Source organism: Tachypleus tridentatus, chromosome 13, assembly GCF_004210375.1.
Source record: "Tachypleus tridentatus isolate NWPU-2018 chromosome 13, ASM421037v1, whole genome shotgun sequence".
NCBI lineage: Eukaryota > Metazoa > Arthropoda > Merostomata > Xiphosura > Limulidae > Tachypleus > Tachypleus tridentatus.
Genome location: NC_134837.1, coordinates 254,648,164 through 254,673,846, shown reverse-complemented (window position 1 = coordinate 254,673,846; position 25,683 = coordinate 254,648,164). Strand labels below are relative to the sequence as shown.

Below are 25,683 nucleotides of genomic sequence, written 5' to 3'. Positions count from 1 at the left end.
GCACCAGACATGCTCGCCCTTTCAGTCGTGGGGGCGTTATAATGTGACGGTCAGTCCCACTATTCGTTGGTAAAAGAGTAGCCCGAGAGTTGGCGACGGGTGGTGATGACTAGCTTCCTTCCCTCTAGTCTTACACTGTTAAATTCGGGACGAATAGTGCAGATATCCCTCGAGTAGCTTTGCGCGAAATTCGAAACAAACCAATCCATGTATTTACAAGTCACATTATCACTTTATAACACAGTACAGTTTAGCTGCAAGATAAAATACTGAAGAATATTTAATTAGTTCTTGTTATCGTTTTGTTGTTTTTAATGAACGTCACTTCAAACAACACACATAGAGAAATGTTTAATACATCGGGATTAATTTTCAGTTGTTGTTGTTGTTTTCAATCATCATTTTCTCAGAAACGGAAAGCCACAATGCAGCAGAGACGTATTTGAAAGGAGAAGAGGAAACAAGGGGTTCAAGTCCCATGAAAAATATAGGCGTAATTATTACATGTCCCCCAATGGCATAACGGTATGACTGCAGATTTACGACGCTAGAATCCGATTTTCGATACCCATAGTGAGCAGAGCACAGATAGCCTATTGTGCGGCTTTGTGTTTAATCACAAAAAAAACAAACTTTTCACATATTATTTTCAGCTTTTATATATAACTAAAATAAATAAAACTGTTATAAACACTATTACATTTCAGTTGATTTATTTTAATTACCATTTTATTAAAAAGTTTAGATCAATTTTAACTTTTTAATTTATTTTCCCCTTAAAATTATCTGCAGCCCCCTTCCCACACACACAGACCGAGTGGAAAACCTGGCTACGCTGCTGTTGTGTAGTTTAGTTATAACATTATTTTACAGTAGATCAGTACACAATATGAGCGATTTACCTGGAAGAACAAACTCAACTCAGAGAAACAAGATTTGTAGGGAGAACAGGAGCGCTGATATCGACTCAAACAAGAAAAGGGGTTTCTCATTACTCTGAACAGTTTGTTTGTTTTTTAATTTCGCACAAAGCTACACGAGGGCTATCTGTGCTAACCGTCCCTAATTTAGCAGTGTAAGACTAGAGGGAAGGCAGCTAGTCATCACCACCCACTGCCAACTCTTGGGCTACTCTTTTACCAAAGAATAGTGGGATTGACCGTAACTTTATAACGCCCCCATGGAAAATAGGGCGAGCACGTTTGGTGTGACGGGGATACGACCCTCGGATTACGAGTCGAGCGCCTTAACCACCTGGCCATGCCGGGCCAACTCTGAACAGACAGTGTTACTAACTCGGAAGTTTCCCGATCTCGTGTAGTCATGAAACTAACTTGTGCAAACAGATGTTTGTAGAAGTTATTATCATGTCGTTCTGGTTAATTTAGTTAAACCGCGACACAAAACAAGATCAACGTCATTCTAACGATCCACTAACCTGAAACCACAACGACCCAACTTATTTCACTTTCCTCAAACATCGGAACTACCTGGCTCTGGAAAATCTTGAGCGCCCTCTGTCGGCCACTAGCAGGATTAATGACAACCAAGATATGCCGCTTCGGAAGTGGCCCATCAAGTATCGAGTATTTCTCTGTAGTAGTTACAAAAACGTTTAATGAATAAAGTGGAAAACATTGTGGATAATTAAACGTTACTTTATCAACAGGTAAGATTTCTTAAGTATTTCTACTCCGTTTAAAAATGTTTGAATTCATCGGATATTAACGGTTAAAACTAAGTTTTAAAAGATTGGTCTAACTGATTTAAGTATTAGTTAACAGCTTTACATGTTCGATACAACAATATCGTGTATTTATTGTTCATTTTTTTAAAAAAAATAATAGATTTATTTTCTTGTCAACAGTTATTTGTGCATAACTCTGGAGTACGTTAATTTGCAAAATAAAACCTCGAAATAATCTTCCCAAATATACAAATGCAATTATAATTTTCGTTAATGCCCCATTGATGAAGTATTTAAAATATAAACATATGAAAATTAATAATATTAACTGGCGTTTTTTTCTTCGTTTCCGTACGTTTTAACTAAGTGATTGTAGTGTTCTGCTATTTTCGTCATAACCTCACTACAGCGTCTCCTGAAATAACATCTACACGTCCTGTATTTATCCTCGCCTCAATATTTAGCGATTCGATTCCTTTATGAGGTGAGATTGTTGGTAGGTATTACTAAGCTTTCACGCAATTCTTCCAGCTGATACGTTAAAACAATAACGTTAATCAAATTATAAACGTATTGTTTGTTTGTTTTGGAATTTCGCCCAAAGCTTCTCGAGGGCTATCTGTCCTAGCCGTCCCTAAGTTAGCAGTGTAAGACTAGAGGGAAGGCAGCTAGTCATCACCACCCACCGCCAACTCTTGGGCTACCCTTTTACCAACGAGTAGTGGGATTGACCGTCACAATATAACGCCCCCACGGCTGAGAGGGCGAGCATGTTTGGCGCGACGGGGATGCGAACCCGCGACCCTCAGATTACGAGTCGCGCGCCTCAACACGCTTGGCCATGCTGGGCCTAAACGTATTGTAACGTACTAATTAAAAAATTATTCACCAAACTGAAAAGGCTTAAATGTGCATTATCCTTTCTAATTTTGAAGTTTGCTTTGAATTTCGCGAAAAGCTACACGAAGCCTATCTGTGCCAGTTGTCCCTAATTTAGCAGTGTAAGACTAGGGAAAAGGCAGCTAGTCATCACCACCCACCGCCAATTCTTTGGCTACTCTTTTACCAAAGAATAGTGGGATTGACTATCACATTATAACGTCCCCATGGCAGAAAGGAATAGCACATTTGGTGTGACGGGTATTCGAACCTGAGACCCTCAAATTACGAGTCGAGTGCCTTAACCACCTGGCCATGCTGGGGCCCTAATTTTGAAGTAACAGGCAAAGAGAGCGAACAAACAGCATCCTTAACACCATCGCCAATTCTTGAGATACACTTATCTCACTAAATAGTGGGATTTTACTGTCACTCTTATAATGCACTCATGGCCCCAAAAGACGGAGTTCATTTTTTTTAACAGTATCCTTCGAGTCATGAATTATTGGATTGACATAAAATGCATTTTATGAAATGAATGTGCAATTCCAGTCATCACGTGCGGATATTGGTTTAAAGCTCCCATGCTAGCCCTCGTGTAGCTTTGCGCGCAATTCAAAAACAAAAAACAAACAAACAAGCTTTTCATTATTAAACATTTAAACATAAACTTAAGCTTTAACAATAAAGAAGTTATAATAAATTACGTGTTTTTTTTGTGTGTTTTTTTGCAATACATCTAAATAAATTCCAACGTTGTAATGCTATGTTTCGCTGTAGAGCAGAGGCTTGCTTACGAGTTAGCTGAAATTCAGGGTGCGATTCCGACGGTGGACAAAATACAGATTGCCCTTTGCACTGCAAAAATAACAACAAAAATAATATTGTATATTTACCCCAATATAAGATTGTTTTCTGCTAAAGTTTGTTTTGAATTTCGCGCAAAGCTGCATGAGGATTATCTGCGCTAGCCGTCCTTAATTTAGCAGTGTAAGACTAGATGAAAGGAAGCTAGTCATCACCACCCACCACCAACTCTTGGGCTACTCTTTTACCAAAGAATAGTGGGATTAACCGTAACATTATAACACTCCCACAGAAAAGGCGAGAATAATTGGTGCGACGGGGATTCGAACCCGTGACCCTCAAATTACGAGTCGAGTGCCTTAACCACCTGGCCTTGAGCTAAATGTTGAGAAATGTGTTACATTATGACGTCAATAAAGATTTACTTCAGTAATCCACATTGTTCTACCCACCATCCTTGTTACGGATTTACTGTGAAACACTTATTTTGACTTCTACGTTTCTTTCAGTTTAATGCGCGTGACGTATATTGTTAAATGTGTATTGTGAAAGTCCCGCCTGTCCTCTAAATTTGTAGACGACTGTTGGCAAATATTATAAACTTGATACACATCGAAATTCAATTAACTTCTAAGTTAAAAATAAAATTTACGGCTATTTGAAATCGTAATACGTAACGCACGTAATATAATAAATTGGAGACCCGTCGGAGATAAATTATATTACGCAACGTTCTTCGAATGTCGGTCTTAAAAGTACTTTGACTGATTGTTCTTCAGTGTCGTGATTTGTTTGTAGCTTGATAAAAAAAAATGCATTAGAAACAAGCGAGTTTGTGTTCTCTTTTTCAAGCTGATTTTGTTTAACTAGGTGCACTCAGTATACAACTACCAGTCTTACCAATGTGTTCATTTAGTCCTCGAATCTTGTGGGGGGGAAAAAATGAGTAACTTTTACAAGAAATGTAAAATATGTACTATTGTAATTCTTACTTCCATTCATATCATCTTGGAATTTCGAATTTCTTGACGCCATAAACAAGATGGCGCTTCTCCACTTCAAGGCGTATTTCTCGTTTATGTCCCACGAACTAGCTCTTTTCACGGTTAGGCTTAGTTGATGACGCTGACGTCTTTTCACACACATGATCTGGACAATTGATAATAGTAAATCTCTAAGCACAGATTACATCTATCCTTTGTGGTGTTCATCTTTATTTTACAGCCTATGACGTCACGTAAGTAAACCTTTCTCACCCGCGATTTTTTGTCACACGAAATAAACTCGCACGTAAGCCTAACGTTTGTTAGACGAACGACAACATTGCTTCTTTTACCGAAACTGCCGTGATAACAGAAAATATCTTCTAATAATACTTCCTCTGGCCAGTGAGGTATTGGCGTCAACTCTTCTGATGTACTGCTAATAGTAGCGTTTTCATCTAATTGTAACATTGTCGATCTCTTAACAGTGCTTAGGTTGAACCGTTCAAACAATGGTAACACACTACTTACTACCATGACGCTTGATATTTTCAGTCGTAATATACCGTTAACGTGTTAGCTGACTCAGAGTGTATGTGTATTTCAGATCGATCGTATAGAATTATACACACCTAATGGTACGGTGTATGGACACCCCACCTCTTCTTTCTAGGAAATACAAGAAATATACTCAGCTGCTGTTTTTGTATTATGAAGTCAACACAAAACTAAGAGCCAATAATTGCGTATCACGTGCTCAAGTAGCCACTTTCACGCGAAAAACACTATTTGAGTTTGAATACACGCTGTCATATTGATGACTCTTTTAGGAAAGTTATTTTTCATAACACCTAAATGGAGACAACCACCTGTTAATCCTGAACTTAGAGCATCCTTATGGTATTAAATCCAACCTAAATTCTGTGATACGTTGTGTTAGTTTACTAAACTACACGCCATTTGTAAGATTGTGAGATATAAATCGAGTTATTCAGTTTCAAAAACGTTTTAAACATGGTCGGAAGAGTTTCAACAAATAACATGCAATAGTTACATGTTGCTCCTAGCGAAACATCGTTTTAAAAAAATTATATCAGAAAGCTGGTTTTAATTTTAATTTATTAAAAATACGGGGTATCCCAGAAGTCTGGACCTATAAGAAAGATATACATTATTCTCATTTATCTTATTAAAGTTGAACAAACACGTTTTCTGATGTCAGTTGTACATATTTCAGGAAATATAATACTATGAAGACACAGTATACCAAGATGCGACATCTATGTATGCTGTGTGGCTGTTAATGGCATACAAATTGAATAATAAGTAAATAGATAATAAATTGTGTATTTTTCCCTCTGGGTATAGGCCTCTGGGATACTCTGTGTAATGACTTTAAGATATTGTTTGTTTTTGAATTTCGCACAAAGCTACTCGAGTGCTATCTGTACCAGCCGTCCATGAGTTAGCAGTGTAAGACTAGAGGGAAGGCAGCTAGTCATCACCACCCACCGCTAACTCTTGGACTACTCTTTTACTGACGAATAGTGGGATTGACCGTAATATTATAACGACCCCACGGCTGAAAGAGCGCCATGTGTGGTTTAGGCACTCGACTAGTAATCCGAGGGCCGCGGGTTCGAACCCCGTCACACCGAACATGCTCGCCCTTTCAGCCGTTGGGGCATTATAAAGTTACGGTCATCCCACAATTCGTTGGTGAAAGAGTAGCCCAAGAGTTGGCGGTGGGTGGTGATGACTAGCTGCCTTTCCTCTAGTATTACACTGCAAAATTAGGGACGGCTAGCGCAGATAGCCCTCGTGTAGCTTTGCGGGAAATTCAAAAAAGAAACAGACAATCAATGCCATTGCAGCACGATCTTTCGGCCTTCCGGTAGCGCCTTCTATGAGCCAAATCTTAATTTACAAAGTATTAAAAAGTCTGAATGGTTACGAAGTAGGTAACAGTAATATATGTTAGGACATGCGCAAAAGCTATAAGAGACACAGAAGACGTTTTTAATCAAATAAGTATTTTTATCGTAACGATACTTCTTGAAAAACATGACTTCTAAGATAATACAAAATAATTCATTCTGTAGGCAGATTCCCAAATCTCTAACCCTACTTGTTCTAAGCTTAACATTAGATAAATCTTAATTAAAAACAAGCTGTATCCGATACGCACGTATTTTCTTTTAGTTTAGTTAGAGCAAAACTTTACCATCAGTAAATAAAAGTCATTCTACGACCTAACGTTAGAGTTTGTTTGTTTGTTTTTTCAATATGATAAGTTTTTAATAAGTTGTTGTACAAATTGTCTAATAAATTATATTTATATTCGTCTTTCGTCGATATCTGTTAAAATTAAGCCCGCGTGCATTTTCATGATAGACAAAAACTGGATATTATGGTAGTAGATATTAATATCTCACCATGAACATTATATCTATCAACATTCTTTCCATAGCTCAGTGGCTTACAAAGTAGTTGAAGCATATAACTTTCCTTAGGTTGTGAAACCATTGGAAAGCTGTGGCAAATATCTGGCACGTTTAAGATTTTTGTCAGTGTATTTTTTTTTAATCTGAAACTATACATAAGGCCATCTGCGATCAGTCCAACAGGATGAATCGAGTCCAGAATTTTAGCGTTATAGGATAGTAAATTTACCACTGGCCATCTGAGGGATAGCTGTATATGTTTGTTTATTTTAGCGCGAAGCCACACAACAAGTTATCTGGGCTCTGCCCAACAAGGAGACTCGAAGCCCGGATTTTAGCTTTATGAGCATTAAACTTATTGCTGGCTCATTGGGAACATCTGTTTACGTTTGTTTTAGCGCAAATCTACACAATAGGCTACGTGTACTCTGTTAACTAAGAGAATCGAACCCCTGATTTTTGCGTTGTAAATCCGTAAACATACCACGGTCCATTTCCCCATTTGCGATTATTTATTGTATGTTTCAGTGAAAACCTACACAATATTCTATCTACTCTTGGTCCACCAAAGGAAATCGAAGTCCCGAATGTTAGTGTTATAAGTCCGTAAATCTACCCACGAACCATTGGTAGGGGGCATCTCTATATACGTGCAAACAAACTTCGTAGTAGAACATTCGAGAATTTTCTGCGAATTTCAGCTGAATACACACGCGTCTGCTATCTGCTTCACCAAACGATAAATTTTACAAAAAAATAATAAAACAACTACTATACTTACACACATTTCACCAGCTGTTTCATTCAATGTAAAAAATCATTCGTAATTTTGAGTTTATATAACATTATTGCCCTGTGTATGTTTATTCAGAAAGTTTTCCACTTGTTACAACGTTTATTTTGGCGGTCCATACTGTAATGTGTTGTAAATTACTCCAGAAACATGATTCACTGCTTAATATCTATAAGTAAGTTTTAACAGTTAACAAAACCAGTTAAAGTTTGGCAGATTTGGTATTTTCTGCAGAAAGCATGATATTTACAGGGTATGGACAAAAAAGTGTCTCCCCCCCCCTTGAAAATGTTAATTTGTTATATCTTTTATTATATAACAGACAAATAGGTAAAACTATGCGTTTTTTAGAATCCGCACGACAAGATTCTGTTCAGATATGATCTCAAGCCCTGAATTTAACTCTGGCTTTTGTATATATCTGAACTTTTCATGAGTTTAGTTACATTTTATCATAAAAAGTGTTGTACACCTGCTGAAGTTTATTAGATCTTCTTATTACAAGTAACTTACAAAATGATAAACAAGTTTATCTACAATAACTGAACATAAAAATGAAATTTAAAATAATGCAAACAAGTTTCACAAGTTAATATTTAGTCAACATTCTCTTAGATTTCAATACTGCTTCACATCAACGTGACATGCTTTCAATAAGTTTGAACAGATATTCGTGAGTGATTGTCTGTCATCCTTCTTTGAGTACATCAAAAAGTTCATCTTCCATGTTTGGCTTGTGATATTTCGTTTAACTCAGCCCATAACGTTTCAATTGGATCGACTGACCTGAGCATTCCATCACACCAATTATCTTATTTCTATGATATCTTTTAATGACTCTACAATTACATATATATTTATATTCTAAAGCAAAATTAAAATATTTTTATCAATATTTGTGTCTCATTAAATACCCAGTCTGCGAGTCAAGGTGATGCACCTGGTGGATTGATTCCCAAACACAACTTTTCCTTAATTTCTTGTTTCCAAATCTGAACAAATTTGAGCTCCTAACGATACCTGCCAACATGGCTGGATTTACATAACTTTTCAATATCAGAGGAAGTAAAACCTAATTCTCCATCCAAAATCCTACACCAAATACGGTAATGACTTCAGATGTTGCGCAATACAAATTCTGGTTCTTCAGATGCCGTTTTCTTCGCGGATTTTGCGAGTTATACAGAAAGAAATCACCGAGAATGACTCAGTTAATTTTACTTGCTGCTGTAAGTTTACTAAGTTTACCTGCCTGAACATGAATATTTCTATCAGTGGAACATAGTCTCGCCCACCCCTAAGCTTAGTGATTGAACACTCTTAAGAGGTGGGTTCTTTTGGCAGTAAATTGTTTCTTGTTCTCAGGTTTTTAACTCTAGTCCTTTATCTAGGTAAATTTTACTTGGTTCTTCTGTAGCTTACCCAGCTCATTAATTCAGTCTCGTTGTCTGGAAGATTGGAAGCTAGTATCTCGTAAATAAGAGCACACAGTTTCACATAGTTTTACTTATTAGCTTTTATTAAAATTACTACAACTGCTGCTTAAATTGTATTATATTTCTCGTATATTTCTCTTACAAGAATATATTATTTAAACATAGAAACTTGTAGCTACTATCAAGGTCATATTAGTCCAATACGGTGTTATCTTCTCAGTACGTTAATCTAACAAACTGTTATTTTCTCGGTGTATTATAACAACTAACACTTTAATAACCTCTGAATGTAATAACCTAACATATTCTTATCTCTGAATGTATTAGTAAAAAACATAGAAACATAATAAACATTTGTGTTTCCATTTAATACACTTTCTAATGTTACGTGTTGATAGAACAGATATCCATAATTATTTTACGTAAACAGAGATTGAGTGTGATATGAAAAACGATCTTGGAGTCTCGCCATAACATTAAAGGCCATATCACTACGTTCAGTCATACCTTATCTCACAATCCTGCATCGTTACGATAGTCCTTTTCATTTCAGAAGACTTCGATTTTGAGGCTGTCATGTTTAAAACCCTCCCTTCCTCCGGCAGGCTTTTCCATAAACTATCCAGTGTTGGAGGACGATAGTTTCCCAGCGTCCACTTCAACAGTCCGATTGCAAGTAAATCTATGGACACTGCCTTTACTGGTATCTCTTTACTTACGTCCTTCAGTTTCTCAAGGTACGAGACAGTTCAACAAGAATGTCGTAAAAAGCAGCATGTGTCCCTTTCTTCAACATGTTGCTTTCGGTTGTTCCTACCACCAACGTTTGTATTCACGTATCTTCATCTCTTACAAGAGGGCCCGACATGGCCAGGTGGTTAAGGCACCTGAGGGTTGCGGGTTCGAATACCTGTCACACCAAACATGCCCGCCCTTTCAGCCGTGAGGTGGCGTTATAATGTGTCGGTCATTCCCACTATTCGTTGGTAAAAAGAGTAGCCCAAGAGTTGGCGGTAGGGTGGTGATGACTAGCTGCCTTCCCTCTAGTCTTACACTGCTAAATTAGGGACGGCTGGCGCAGATAGCCCTCGTGTAGCTTTGCGCGAAATTAAAAACAATCGAAACCATGAATTTCTACGTTTTGGAGAAAGAAAGGAACAATATTCGTAAATATTAAACGTGTATGTTGGTAATTAGGCACAAAGCTACACAATGGGCTTTATATGTTCTGCTCATCACAGGTATCGAAACTCGGTTTCTAGCGTTTAAAGTCTTCAGGCATACCGCTGTGCCACTTGAAGGCTGAACATTAAAATATTGTGATTTAGAACATTCGACTTTTTTCGGACGTTAATTTTATGTGAAATTGGAAAAGAAGCATCTATAAGTTAAAATAAACCACAATTTCTTCAAGTGCAGAGAAACTGTATATCATTTTGCTTCGTTAGAAGTGAAATTCGTAGAGGAGCGCAGCTAAATTCTGGTGTATTTTTGTTTAATATATAAAACTAAATCGAAATGACTGTTACAAATCAGAGCCTTCAAAGAAGGGACCACAAAATGAGTGTGGAAACGTTGTTATTGAATTTCTTTGACCATTCCTCATTGTAAAACAACAATAAGTACCTGAAAACAAATGTGTGCAAAGGTACTCATTTAGTTAGTGCCGCAGCTCTCTTAACGAGATAGTACCTCCAATGAAAAGGGGAGGACCTCCCCCTGTACGGGTCTACATTCCATATATTCTCCATCCACAGCAAATCCCCCTTTCTTCTCAAATGGTATTAGCCGAAAAGCGAGGATTGGAATCATATCAACAAATGAACAGTTCACGTGTTTTCCACTTCTCATGGCTATTAAGAAATGCATCACTAAAACTTGTGGCACGTGACCACGCACGAGGATTAACCATATTGTGTTATCATTTAACTTAGCGAATGGTGACAGTGACAAGTAAGTGGAAAGCCGACTGACGTAAGAACAACCGATGACGTAAAACTCCCCTTCTATAGTTTCCCAATCTTCTGAAACGTGCTGATCCCACGTTGGAAGTAAAGAGGTTTCAGTCTTCCACAAGAATCCTGATGAGGAAGCGTTATTTTCCTTTAAATCATTGAATGTCGTTGAGTGAAGCAATGGGTTACTGTGGTTGGAAGTTGAACCTATGAAACTTTGGTCTTCATGCAAGTATCGTATAAGCTTGCTATTTCTCAATTGGTTAACATTTAATCGATCAGATGCAGCTTTTCTGGCCCGCGCCAGCTTGGCTCTGCTCTCATCAGTTGCTCGAAGAAACGATAAGCGGCCTCTGTACTTTCTTGGACCTGAAATAGAAAATCTCGAAATAAATGAGCAACTGTACATTTCATGAAAAACGCTTTTGTTGCTAGAAATCCTGAAACCGAAAACAAAACCTACTACGAATAAGAAACTGATTATTCTGTACGTACACATAATTATTATTATCTTTTAATATAAACTATATATGAAGTTAGAAGAATTACCTCAAAAGCAGAAGAACAAACGTGTGGCCCTATTCGAGTCAAACAGCTTAAGATATTGCTCAAGGCTATTAGTTTGGGCACAAGTTCTAATCAAACAGCTTTAGGTATTACCCAAGACTATTAGTTAGAGTACTAGTTCTAATCAAACAGCTTCAAATATTACTTAAGATTACTAGTTAGGGTTCTAATTCTTATCAAACAGCTTTAGGTATTACCCAAGACTACTAGTTAGAGTACTAGTTCTAATCAAACAGCTTTAGATGTTACATAAGACTACTAGTTAGGGCACTAATCCTAATCAAACAGCTTTAGATGTTACATAAGACTACTAGTTAGGGCACTAATCCTAATCAAACAGCTTTAGATGTTACATAAGACTACTAGTTAGGGCACTAGTTCTAATTAAACAGCTTCACGTTTTACCCAAGACTACTAGTTAGGGCAATAGTTCTAATCAAACAGCTTCACGTATTACCCAAGACTACTAGTTAGGGCACTAATCCTAATCAAACAGCTTTAGATGTTATAAGACTACTAGTTAGGGCACTAGTTCTAATTAAACAGCTTCACGTTTTACCCAAGATTACTAGTTAGGGCACTAGTTCTAATCAAACAGCTTCACGTATTACCCAAGATTACTAGTTAGGGCACTAGCCCTAATCAAACAGCTTCAGGTATTACCCAAGACTAGTAATTTGGGTACTTATTAATAAAAAGCAATCCTATTTTGATTGGAAGACTGTGTTTGAAGTCTTACTGAGTGATTTGAGTGTTCCTGTCAAACCATACCGTACTTCCCCAAGAAAACGTAACACTTCCGAGTCCAGAACAATATCAGCGATGACTCCCCAAAGAAATGAAGACAGAGAACATACGGATTCATCAACAGTTTGCAGTAAAATAAGGTGTTTTTTCTGGATGCGTCCTTTGATGATATGTAACACTGATGACGTCACAGAGTCCAGTACAGTAGGCTCACTAGCCAAAACAAAAATAAAATTAACCAGAGTAAATATTTGAGCATGCGCAGCACGTTGAATAATATACATTATTCAAACTATAAACAGCTTTTCAGGTAAAAGCAACTCTATTACATTGTGCTAACGTAAACCTATTTTTTTCTTTTCCCTCTGTTTTTTTTCAAAGTTATGTAACATTAAGAACAATTTTAATTTATAAATCTTTTTTCTTTGTTCGCTTTGATATTTTTTCCGTTCTATATTTGAAGCCTAAAATTTTTAGTGTATGTTTTCTTTTTCTCAATAATTTATAAAATACATACCCCAGTGCTTGGTTAAGACTAAAAGCTAGCCCGTTGCCTGATCCACCAGGGATAACACCAATTGGCATCTTGATAGCTTCTCTCCAGTCAGACCGCGCTAAGAGCCCGTTTACAATCTGTAAACAACGTGATTCATATTTGCACTCGGTTTCACAGTGTTCTTGGTGACTAGTACCACACATCTGTTTTTATCTTGTAGCGATTCCAACAATACAGTAAAAGCAAGAAACGTAAGCACTTTACTGAACCGTTTGCTATTATTACGTCATATAATACAACCATCCTGCACGACTTCAGTTAAGATGAGGACCAATTGTCTACATTAAGAACCATAATTCCAAAGATACTTATCTGCAGGAGTAACTACCGCAGTGTGATTATCAGATGAAACATAAAATTAATCAAAATGTTAAAACTTATATTGAGCTTGCTCTGTGTCGTGACGATACGTTTTCAGATAGGTTAATGTTTGGAACACTCTCGTCAGATTCTTACTCTGGCATTGTTTGTGGTTTTCATTCATACGCGAGATCTTTCAAGTGTATTTTTAATTAAGTATCACTTACCAATACACTAAAAAAACGTAAAATGTGGTGAGTGGCCACCTTTGCTGTTTATTGGTTTGTTTTTGAATTTCGCACAAAGCTACTCGAGGGCTATCTGTGCTAACCGTCCCTAATTTAGTAGTGTAAGACTAGAAGGAAGGCAGCTAGTCATCACCATCCACCGCCAACTCGTGGGCTACACTTTTACCTACGAATAGTGGGATTGACCGTCACATTATAACGCCTTTACGGCTGAAAGCGCGAGCATGTTTGGCGCGACGGGGATGCGAACCCGCGACCCTCAGATTACGAGTCGCACGCCTCAACACGCTTGGCCATGCCGGGCCCCTGTTTATTGGTATCAACTCTGTATTCGTATATAGGTACAAAAGCGTCAGACTTTTCAATTACATTTCAGAGTACGTCAGTGTTAGCTCAAATGTCAATTGTACATAATATGGATTCTGTAAACCCAGTTATATGAACAAAGTTTATAGAAATGCCAGTTCATATTTTACCTTCAGGTAAAACCAAACTTTATCATATTAAAGTTATAACAAACGAACGTAAAATTTATTTAATTGTTATCTTCAAAGAATAAGTCAGGTTGTTAGGACGTTCGACTCGCAATCTAAGAGTCACAGGTTTGAATCCCCGTCACACCAAACATGTTCGCCCTTTCAGCTGTTGGGGCGTTACAATGTTACAAGTAATTCCACTATTCGCTGGTAAAAGAGTGGCCCAAGAGTCGGCGGTGGGTGGTGATGACAAGCTGCCTTTCCTTACTTCTAAATTATGGACTTCTATCGCAGATAGCCCTCGTGTATCTTTGTGCGAAATTAAAAACAAACACGCATGCTTTAACTAATAAATGTAAGTGAAACATTAAATCTTTCTATGTCTCACGGTTTTAGGAAACTATCTTGTTTATCATAACAGTCAATTATTAACCATATGATTAGGCTTCACAAAAAGCATTTGAAAGTTGCACCGAAAAATCACCCATACTGGACTATACATTCCTTGGGACTCAGCACATGAAACAAAACAAAAACTCAACATACTAAGAAACCAAATAAACACAGCCATAAAACTATGCTCACCAGATAAAATTAACGATGAATTAGACAAAATAAAACAGAACTTCATCAACATCAATAAGTTTCCTCCACAAACCGTAGAAAACATTATATGCACACACCTGGACATAAAGCAAAATCAACCAACAAAAGTAAATACATCTCACGAAACTATATACTGCTGCATATCATATGTTCCCGACATCAGCAGAAAAATCACCAACATTTGGCAAAAACTGGTAACAAAGTATGACATTCCAGTTAATACCAAATTTATTCAAAAACCAGGCATAAAACTGAGGTCTATAGTATGTAAAAACTACACTGACAAACACCACACCAACATTATTTATAAAATACAATGTGATAACCGCCACGACTTCTATATTGGAGAAACAAGTAGAAAAATGGAAACCAGATTCAAAGAACATAAAAAGTCACCTTCACACATTTTCGAACACTGCAAATCAAATAGACACAACATAACCATAGAAAACACCGAAATACTAAATAAAGAAACAAACATAAACAAACGCAAAATTAAAGAAGCCTTGGTCTGGCATGGCCTAGCGCGTAAGGCGTGCGACTCGTAATCCGAGGGTCGCGGGTTCGCGCCCGCGTCGCGCTAAACATGCTCGCCCTCCCAGCCGTGGGGGTGTATAATGTGACGGTCAATCCCACTATTCGTTGGTAAAAGAGTAGCCCAAGAGCTGGCGGTGGGTGGTGATGACTAGCTGCCTTCCCTCTTGTCTTACACTGCTAAATTAGGGACGGCTAGCACAGATAGCCCTCGAGTAGCTTTGTGCGAAATTCTAAAACAAACAAACAAAAAAGAAGCCTTACTTATACAAAAACTCAAGCCCAAAATAAACCAATACAAAGGAACACCTTTATACCTATATTAAATATAATAAAATAAATAATATAAAATTATATATTCAAAAATCTAAACACGCCCTCTACATTCCGACACTCAGTTAAACAACCCCTTACAAACATGTGGTCAGCTTCCGGTCAGTTAACTCTTTCTTTCTTTGTGAACCTGACGATGACCGAAGAAGGTCGAAATGTTGTTCGCTCCTCTACGTAAAATATTTTCTCAACCCAAACGAGCCGTTTTTGCATATATATTTCTCTACAAGTGGGTTTTCTCGACATCACTGATCTGAAAGTTTTATTGTAAACTATAGGGAAATTTCTCAATCACCATCTCGATTTGTATTTTGTTTATTACAAGGCGATTTGATTAAATATTTAGTACCACTCTAGGTTCTTAATAAAACAATATTATTAAAGCTCTAAGTTAACGATTGTACTGTATTAATAACTAAACATAAAATTTTAAAATCGTTTATTTTTTGAGTTCGACAACAAAGACTCGACCTCGTTACTAAGTTCAATACTAGATGGCAGAACAATCACTACATTATTAAAAGCGTTTCACTTTTGAGAAAAAATATTTGTGTGAAATGCTTATCTTTAAATGGAAATAAACAAAATAGATGCAAACATTTCTTAATTTAGCATTTGGTTACTAAGAAGTACCATAACTAAATTACATCAACCTCACATTAACTGTTTCAAAATTATCATGTAGTGAGTGTTATGATTGAACAGTACTTACGCAAAAGAAGCTTTCATTTTGAAATATCTCTTGAGTCTATGTTAAAAATTGAACATTTACACCAGAGCTAAACAATAAAAAGAAACAAATAGAGTCTAAATATAAATCGCATATCATATAATTCGCTATGAATCTCAGACCTACCTCGTATATAAGTCCGTCTCCCGATACAGACACGATGTTTTTGAACACGGGTAAATCTACTGACTGAATGTAATTAAATACAAAGTTCTTTTCTTCTGTAAGTTAAAAGAAAATAATATAAACTGTTTAAAAATAGCTATTCCGTTCATTAATATTAACAACTCGTTGTTAACTTTAATTGTAGTTACTTTATTGCCTTTATTTAACCAATTATTTAAAAAAATATATCAAGCTAAAAGTTTAAAACGAAAAAAATTAAAGAATTATTCTTTTCTTTGTTATAAAACATGTTATGATTAAATAGACATTAACAAGTCTTTTTATAAATTAATAGTTACTGAATACTCTCGTAATAAATCCATTTATCTCTAATGAGGACAGGCATCAGACGAACCGCAGCTGAACTGATTTTTTTAACGACCTCTGATAATAATTTATCAAATAACCAAATAATTTAAAGAAATTTGGGTAGTTTTGGTCAAGTTCGAACAACTCTTAAAAAAAGATGTATATATTTATCTTATATATACATAAGATACACCACATGGCCAAAAGTGTGTGGGCACCCTTTCTAATTATTAGGTTCGACTATTTTAGTCACACCCATTGCTAACAGGTATATAAAATCAAGCATACGGACATGCAATCTCTACAGACCAGCATTGTCAGTGGAATGGGTCGTACTGAAGAGCTCAGTGACTTTCAACGCGGCAATGTTATACGATGCTACCTTTCCATCAAGTCAGATCGTCAAATTTCTGAGCTGCTTGAGCTGCCCCGGTCAACTGTATGTGCTGTTATTGTAAAGTGGTAAGGTCTAGGAGTAACAACAGCTCAGCCACGAAGCGGTAGGACACACAAGCTCACAGAACAGGACCGCCGAGTGCTGAAGCGAGTAGCGAGTAAATATCTTCTGTCCACAGTTGCATCACTCATTACCGAGTTCCAAACTGCTTCTGGAAGCAACGTCAGCACGAAAACCGTTCGTTGAGAACTTCATGAAATGGGTTTCATTGGCCGAGCAGCCGCACACAAGCCTAAGATGACTATGCGCAATGCTAAGCGTCGGCTGGAGTGGTGTAAAATACACCGCCATTAGACTCTGGAGCAGTGGAAACACGTTCTCTGGAGTGATGAATCATGCTTCATTATCTGGCAGTCTGACAAACGAATCTGGGTTTGGCGGATGCCAGGAGAACGCGACCTGCCTGAATGTATAGTGCCAACTGTAAAGTTTTATGGAGGAGGTATAATGGTGTGGGGCTGTTTTTCATGGTTTTGGCTAGGTTCTTTAGTTCCAGTGAAGAAAACCTTAGTGCTACAGCATACAATGACGTTCTAGAGAATTGTGCGCTTCCAACTTTATAACAACAGTTTGAGGAAGGCCCTATTTTGTTTCAGCATAACAATGCCTCCATACACAAAGCGAGGTCCAAAAAGACAAGGTTTGCCGAGGTTGGTGTGGAAACACTTGACTGGCCTGCACAGAGCCCTAACCCCAATCTCATCGAACACTTTTGGGATGAAGTGGAACGCCGACTGCGAGCCAGGCCTCCTCGCCCAACATCAGTGCCCGACCTCACTTGTGGCTGAATAGGAGCGAATCCCCGCAGCCATGTTCCAAAATCTAATGAAAAGCTTTCCCAGAAGAGCGGAGGCTATTATAGCAGCAAGGGGGAACAAACTTCGTATTAATGCCCATGGTTTTAGAATGAGGTGTTTAACAAGCACAGATGGATGTGATGATCGGGTGTCCACACACTTTTGGCCATGTAGTATAGTGTCTAAGGCGACCTTACTTGACAAAACCACCTCCCAAGTGATTTCACTCTCTTCCAGAAGGGGAACGACCTGCTGCTGAAATATTTCATGCGCTCTTTGTTTCCCACTGGCTGGATTTACGAACACCAACAAGTGACGTTTCGGTAATAAATCATATTGTAGTCGATCACAATCTGAAAATAGCATTTGAGAAGTTTGAATAGCTTATCTTTATATTCTATCAAGTTTGATAATACTGAATTTATTTATTTTGATAACTGTGTTATTATTATTATCAACACAATAGGCCCGGCATGGCCTGGAGGTTTGAAAGCGTATAACCCAAAAACAACTAGTTTCAATACCATTGATTCGCATGATACAGGTATCACATTACGCTGTGATACAACAAACAGACTCGGGTCGGCATGACCAGGAGGTTAGGTAGCTTGACTCGTAATCTAAGGGTCGTTGGTTCGAATCCCCATCGTACCAAAAATGCTCGCCCTATCAGCCGTGGGGGCGTTATAATGTGATGGTCAATCCCACTATTCATTGGTAAAAGAGTAGCCCAACAGTTGGTGGTAGGTGGTGATGACTAGCTGCCTTCCCTCTAGTCTTACACTGCTACATTAGGGACGGCCAGCGCAGACAGCCCTCGTGTAACTTTGCGCGAAATTCAAAACAAATCAATATTTTCTAAAAGGTATCATAAGAAACTTTAGAACTAAGCTTCGTGTATTGATTACGTTTGTAGATATAATGTTAATTTTTTTTTTACCGAATTATTAAGGTTTCTCTTACGGCTGCTAAACATTCACCATGGACGAAAGGTCATTCATTAAAACAATGTTTGTTTCTATTGAGCACAAAGCTATTCAAAAGACTACCTGTGCTCTGCCCACCACGGGTATCGAAACTCGGTTTCTAGTGGTATAAGTCAGGAGGCATACCACTCTACCACTTGTGGATAACAAAGTATGTAACCTGAACTTAGATAGTAACATCTTTATCCAAACGTTCCGTTCAAGTGCACAATTTTCAATAAGACTATTTTATTTTGAAGTTATGAAATTTCCCTTCCCGAATATAAATATTTCATTTAAATTACACTACAGTTTTGCCAATCACACATCACTAAATGCAATAAATTTGTAAGAGTTCGTTGACAGAGCGAGTAAGCTAACTCCAATTTTAACACAGCGATGTGTCTCCTAATGCGCTTATTTCGAACACCAGATTTTTTCAGTTTATCGGTAAGTTCAACATTCTCTTGTTAGCAAGAACTAATAATACCACAGAATATCATAATGTTTACAAAACTATGACATCTAAGTCAGTATTTTCTAAACTTTTCCGCCTCAGCCACCTCTTCAGCAAACAATGGACATTCATGCCATATTTCAATAACATTTCAGACCATTAAAATATTTTACTAAAATGAAAATTGAAAGACAATAATATTCAGACCTTATGGTTTAATTTTAACAAATATAACTTGGAAACTTTCAAAACATTTCTGCTACTACCTCAAAGTTCACTGTCCACTGAATTTTTAAAACGCTAACTTGATATCAGTACCACTCAGGTCAGGATATAAATCATATTATTTATATCTGTATTATTTATATTAATTATAAATCATAATACGTTAAGGTAATAATGAACGACTCAAGTATGACGCCCATTATTAATTTTACTTCTCGTTAGTTTAAATTCTTACCACAGTTAACGCAATCATTATAACATTTTCTATTGTTGTTTCTTATAATGATCATAGAGTGCATATATTTATCCAGATATGTATGTGAACGAAATAATAAATGCAATTTAACGCCATCTATTGACTGAGATCAAAACTACATTAACAATAACAATTTCACATTTTGAGTCTTCACAATTCAGACATTTAGAAAAATAACTCTGATATGTGCAACAGTCATTTCTTTATCACAGAACACAGTTTTAAATCAAAATACTCACCTCATAACAAGAACGTGACTTTCACTGGAACTGAACGTCAGGGTATGATTATATCTTTATTGTTGTAATTTGTAATTATAGTACTAAAAATGGATCTGTTACAAATCTGTTATTTTATCAATTTTCAATTAATCATACAATCGTTACTATATGCAAACATTATAGTTTATATTGGCACAATCCAAACATTCTTCCCGTACAGTACTTCCCAGAAAAATCCTTTCTTCGGAAACGTTCACTTTTCTAAATATTTTCAATAACGTATGAATATTTCAATTGCTAGTGCAAACTGCTGCGTCGTTTATGGTTGTTACTTTAATCATTATATTTATCAATGTCGTTATTTTAATTATATTTACCAACGCTGTCACTTTAATTATAATATTTACCCATTTTGTTACTTTAATTATAATATATGGCCCGGCATGGCCAAGCGTGTTAAGGCGTGCGACTCGTAATCTGAGGCTCGCGGATTCGCATCCCGGTCGCACCAAGAGTTGGCGGTGGGTGGTGATGACGTGCTGCCTTCCCTCTAGTCTTACACTGCTAAATTAGGAACTCTTGGGCTACTCTTTTACCAACGAATAATGGGGTTGACCATCACTTATAAACCCCCACAGCTGAAAGGGCGAGCATGTTTGGTGCGACGGGGATTCGAACCCCTGACCCTCAGATTACGAGTGGCACGCCTTAACATGCCGGGCCTGCTACCCGAGTCTATAGTTAAACTGTAACACATGTTGCAGTATTCTAAGTCATGTTAAGCAACTCTAAATTTACACTGTCTGAGCTGTTTATTAGGTTTTCACTGACCACTAGACGCTATCTTATTATTACATTATTGTGTAATTGTTTAATAATATAGACATAGTTTTTTATTTTATATTTTTACTATATATATATACATGTGAGGGTTATTTTACTACACCTGGTGAGCACAGCACACGTAACATTGTTAGCTAAGCCTAAAGGTGTAGGACTAACCAAAATACCTTGCTCAGTTTACTTCAACAACTAAACTTTAAACAAATTGTTAGTTTCCCTCCTTCTGTAAAGTAGTTACAAATGAACATAAGAACCTAGCAACATATGTGGAGGCCACAGCATTCGATGTAAGTAAGATACTGCCTGAGGCATGAAAGTGGTTCCTGTATAACTAACTACTTTAACCTTGTAATCATTACTATGAAGATAACTTCTGTGTTACTAGGGCACAACTATACCTGTTCTGCAACAGTAATGGCGTTTACCGCATTTTTCCTCGCGACACGAACAGTTCGCTCCTCTGGTTTCAAGCATTCGAAACCACTGTTCAGTAACAATATAACACGAATACGGTTAATTTCTATAACCCTTTCGTTTATGGCAGAACTATTTGTATCTCGTAGTTTTTTACGGAACTGTCGGTACCTGTATTTACGTGTATTGGTTATTCGTAAGAATACACTGAATTCCTAGGACCTTTTTGCTTGTAGCCGTCTTCCCTCTAATCTTACACTGCTAAATTAGGGATAGATAGCCCTTGTGTAGCTTTGCGTGAAATTCAAAAATAAAGTTTGTTGCATCTAGACGGTATACATAAGAACACGTATGTAAATAAGTTTATTTATTGAGTGTTTTTATTTGAACTTCATTGTAGCACCTTAAAAATTGTACTCCATATAGAACTACTATAAATGTAGTTTATCTTCCATGCAAATGATAAAAGAACTATTAATCACTTGAAAATATGATTTAAAAATAACCTAATTTTTAGGTAGTAAGAACATTGAACTCACTCTGCATTCGCTCGTATGTAGCATAATTTTACGTCCGAAAATAGACTGATCCCCTAGTGTGTTTATATCTGAAAAACATTGAGTTTTATCATAGTGCGTTTATTTCTGGAAACATATTACGTTTAACTCAAATGTATTTGTATCTAAAAACATACGAAATTTTGTCATAGTGTGTTTGTATCTGAAAATATATTAAGTTTAACCCTAGTGTGTTGTATATGGAAACATAACGTTTACCCTAGTGTATTTATACATGGAAACATATTAAGTTTTACTCTAGTGTATTTGTATCTGTAAACATATTAAGTTTTATCCTAGTATGTTTGCAGTGTTGTCATTTTAGCGACTTTGCCACGAGACCAGTGATTTTTTGGGTGAATTAGTGAGTACAGTTTGGTTATTTTAAAATAAAGCCACACTGGACTACCTGCTGTGTCTACCGTGAGGAATCGAACACTACGTTTTAACGTTGCAATTTCGTGAACTTACCGCGTGTTTGTTTTGAATTTCGCCAGAGCTACACGAGGGCTATCAGCGCCGGGGAGTAGCAAATATGGAAAGTTTATAATGTATTCTCCTCGAGTCACTTTATCGTAACAAAAATGTCCTGTTAGATGTACATAGATTTTCTATAGAATTATATAGATTTTAAGTTCTCTATTGAATTATGTAGGTTTATTATTCAGTGACGTTCTTGACTCCTATATAAAGTTTAAATAGCGACATCTGGCGACTATTAAATGTTTCCCTTCACGGCTTTTTGCTTTGTGTGGTTGAAACCATCGTGTATTTGACAATTACTGTATAGATATTTTAGACAAGTAGACATTAATTCATCTATTTTCTTCAGCCATCAGAACTCGATGTTGAACTCGTGTTAGTTAGAAAACAGTAAGCAAAAATAAAAACTTAAAAAAAACGTTATCTGTTCGTTGTCACTTGGAATATTTCAAAGTTCGAATAGCTTGACTGTCACATTACTGTTTTTTAACTAGTTGTTTTCTTTGTAATTATACCTCACTTACCTTCGCGTTCCTCAAAGATGAAATGTCACAATTGTATTACAATCCCATGTAGGAGCCCCCAGTGGCACAGCGGCACGTCTGCGGACTCACACCGCTGAAAGCCAGGTTTCGATACTCGTGGTAGACAGAGCACAGATAGCCCATTGTAGAGCTTTGTGCACAGTTCTAAACAAACAAACCCATCTAGGATGTTACCATCTCTTTTTTGTGTGGCAGAACGCCAACAATTATATGCTAAAACGAATAAAAACCCTATAACCCGAGCGCCTCGATAGGTGGACCTTTCGAAAGCGCTCAGTTTATAGGGTTTTTAATTCGTTTTTATTAAGACTTCTTGAAATTACGTGTTTTTTTCTAATATCATGCATATGCTAAGGTGTTTAGTGCAGGCTTTTAGTTACGAAACGTTGGTAAAACTGTTCTCAGCCTTTACACGAGGTGCAGCATGGCCAGGAGGTTGAGGCACTCGACTCGTAATCGGAGGGTCGCGTGTTCGAATCCCTGTCACACCAAACATCTTCGCCTTTACAGCCGTGGGGACATTATAATGTGACGGTCAATCCCACTATTCGTTGGTAAAAGAGTAGTCCAAGATTTGGCGGTAGGTGATGATGACTAGCTGCCTTCCCTCTAGTCTTACACTACTAAATTAGGAACGGCTATCACAGATAGCCCTCGAGTAGCTTTGTGCGAAATTCAAAACAAGGCAAACCAAGCCTTTGCACGAAATGTATTCCAAGATCTAATAAATATATCACTGGAAAAATATAACCAGCTATAGTCACGTGGAGTAAGCAGGTAAGCAGTTGAGGTAAGCAGTTGAAATCCCACTCACCGTGAGAAGAATCGACAAAACCAATATTTCATTCTATATCAGTAAATTCAAAATGATTTCATTTCAATGTGACTATTCATCACACATACACACCTGTATATATATTTAAATGTATATTACTGCATATGTTGGACACATAATTCGTTCAATTGTGTTGAATTATTCAGATAAATGTTGTAATTTTTAACACTAATTATTCGAAACATGTTAAAAAGACATTAAAGTCTTAAATACTTCTTACGTTTTTTTAACTGTAGGTCTGTGACCTTCCCACCTCTTGATAACGTCCAGCTAATGGCGTGCTTCCATTTCCTGGCATTTCTTTCGTTTTCTTCGCGAGAAATGTTCCTGTCCAGCGCTAACGTTATCTGATGACGTGTTCGTTGCTTTGTCCAAAATCTTCTAACTATGGGATAATAATAAACTTCTAAACATATTTCAGACATCTGTTCCGTTTTTTTCTTAGCTGCATTTTTCTTTATACTGCACCCTATGACGTCATCCAGGTTAATACGTTTGACTTTAGCGTTTGAATCATTTGTTACTGGCTCACACACGAGAGCCAAATTCGTCAGTTTCACAACAAAATAGACTCGTTCATCCATTCTATTATAACAGCAGAAGTAATCTTCTAAAACTACTTCCTCGTTCAACTGACACTTTGACACTGATTTTAGAGAAATTCTGCTACAAGCTCTAGTGTTGACACTTGATGTTGCCATGGTAACTGATCCGTACAGCAAGATGTATTTTACAAAAGAGAAAATTTTTAGCTAATTGTATAGATTATCTCGCATCATCACTCCGATTCAGGGACTCTCTCTTCGTAACCTAGTCGTGAATTTTTAAACTAATCTGTCGTCACTTTATAAGAAAAGAGACAAAACAAAGTTTTTACGAGAACGAGAAGCAAATTGTTACGTATTCTATCTCAGGACAGTTCTTTCTGCATGGTTCTATCTCAGGACAGTTCTCTCTGCACGGTTGTGCGCCGAACTGGGTCAGATGAGAACTCTATGAAAGGTCTTCTTGCCTTCATATAAAATTGTTCGCTAGGTTATTGGCTTGGGAAAACAAAAACAAAAAACACAACTTAGTTTTAAACTAACTTCTAATGTAGAAGCCAGAAATAAGGACAGGTTGAAAACCACAGTGTGAAAATAAGTCACAGCATACGGTATGTACTTGAGGTAAAAATTCCCTGAAAATGCCACGGGCGTAAATACGTTGAAGTTTAATGAATAAACATGTAGGTCGTTTGTATATACATAAATATATATTTTTCAATGACTGTAATGACATATGCTACACCTGCAAAGCGTTTTGTTGTTTTGTTACATGTATATCCGAGTGTATCCACTTATTATGTTCGTGTATACGAACGTATATGTGTGTGTTCGTAAATAACATTTATTTCTGTTGCCCTGTTGAGGAAAGTGGGATGTTTTAATGTGCTGCAATAGGTTCGATGATACAAAACACAGTCAGGGAAAAAAGTTGCAGCTAAAGTCATGGTATTATTGAATTTCACCCAGAGCTACACGAAGGATATCTGCACTTACCGTCCCTAAGTTTGAAATCATAGCACTTTATCAAAGCCAACCCCCGCTAAATCTTTGGCTACACTTAAATAGTGGGGTTCGATTATTATAAAGCATCCAATGTTCCAAAAGTTCGGGATCTTTTTTTTGACCCATGAAACAGCAAATCGACAGCCCGTCACGCTAAACATATACCACAGTATCCAATTGACATCAGTCCTAAGTTTGACATAGAATACGATGTGATGACGTTATAAAACAGTCAAATAATTTTTGTACGTCACACCATACTTATCTACAAGATTCGAAAGAAGCAACTGCTATCTGAACTTCTTTAATCGGATGATTAGGGAAGTTTTAAAACAAAATATATTTCTAGGGGTTTCACGTCACTAAAGTAACGCAAAACCAGTTTCAAACTTAAGAGGGCCACACAGTAGAACTCACACCTTCCCCACACAGCCTTGATTGTAATCGGCTCTAAAAAGATACGAAAGTATGTTCGTATGTTCGTCTTTATTATCGGACACAGACAGGTTTTGGCAGGACGACG

The 25,683-nt window shown here is 37.1% G+C and overlaps 2 protein-coding genes across 3 annotated transcripts in view; one reads left to right on the top strand and one right to left on the bottom strand.

Moving 5' to 3' along the window:
- Window positions 1-4,593: 4,593 nt before the first annotated feature.
- The window catches only part of frj (membrane bound O-acyltransferase domain containing farjavit), a 59,897-nt gene continuing 38,807 nt past the window's right edge, over window positions 4,594-25,683 (top strand). The window contains exon 1 of one of the 2 annotated variants that reach the window (XM_076474812.1): window positions 4,594-4,610. The gene's annotated coding sequence lies outside the window, so the exon portion shown is untranslated. Of the gene's footprint in view, window positions 4,611-20,887; window positions 21,064-25,683 lie in introns of those variants that run through there. The other variant, XM_076474810.1, reaches the window with a different exon arrangement.
- Window positions 9,927-25,183, bottom strand: LOC143236510 (sphingosine kinase 1-like). The gene is made up of 6 exons (XM_076474808.1): window positions 23,831-25,183; window positions 18,007-18,162; window positions 16,208-16,302; window positions 12,816-12,931; window positions 12,291-12,511; window positions 9,927-11,353 (listed from the first exon to the last, which is right to left on the bottom strand). The coding sequence occupies exons 1-6, from the start codon at window positions 24,309-24,311 to the stop codon at window positions 10,707-10,709; spliced, it is 1,716 nt and encodes a 571-aa protein (XP_076330923.1). The 5' UTR covers window positions 24,312-25,183; the 3' UTR covers window positions 9,927-10,706.

What these genes read in the sequence shown, in the direction of transcription:
- LOC143236510 (XM_076474808.1), bottom strand. Translation starts at nt 24,311, where the DNA reads ATGGCAACATCAAGTGTCAACACTAGAGCTTGTAGCAGAATTTCTCTA. An exon ending in AGACCTACAGTTAAAAAAAC is followed by an intron (nt 18,163 to 23,830) that starts GTAAGAAGTATT and finishes TGCTATTTTCAG; the next exon opens with ATTGTGATCGACTACAATAT. An exon ending in GAGACGGACTTATATACGAG is followed by an intron (nt 12,932 to 16,207) that starts GTAGGTCTGAGA and finishes CGTTGTTTACAG; the next exon opens with ATTGTAAACGGGCTCTTAGC.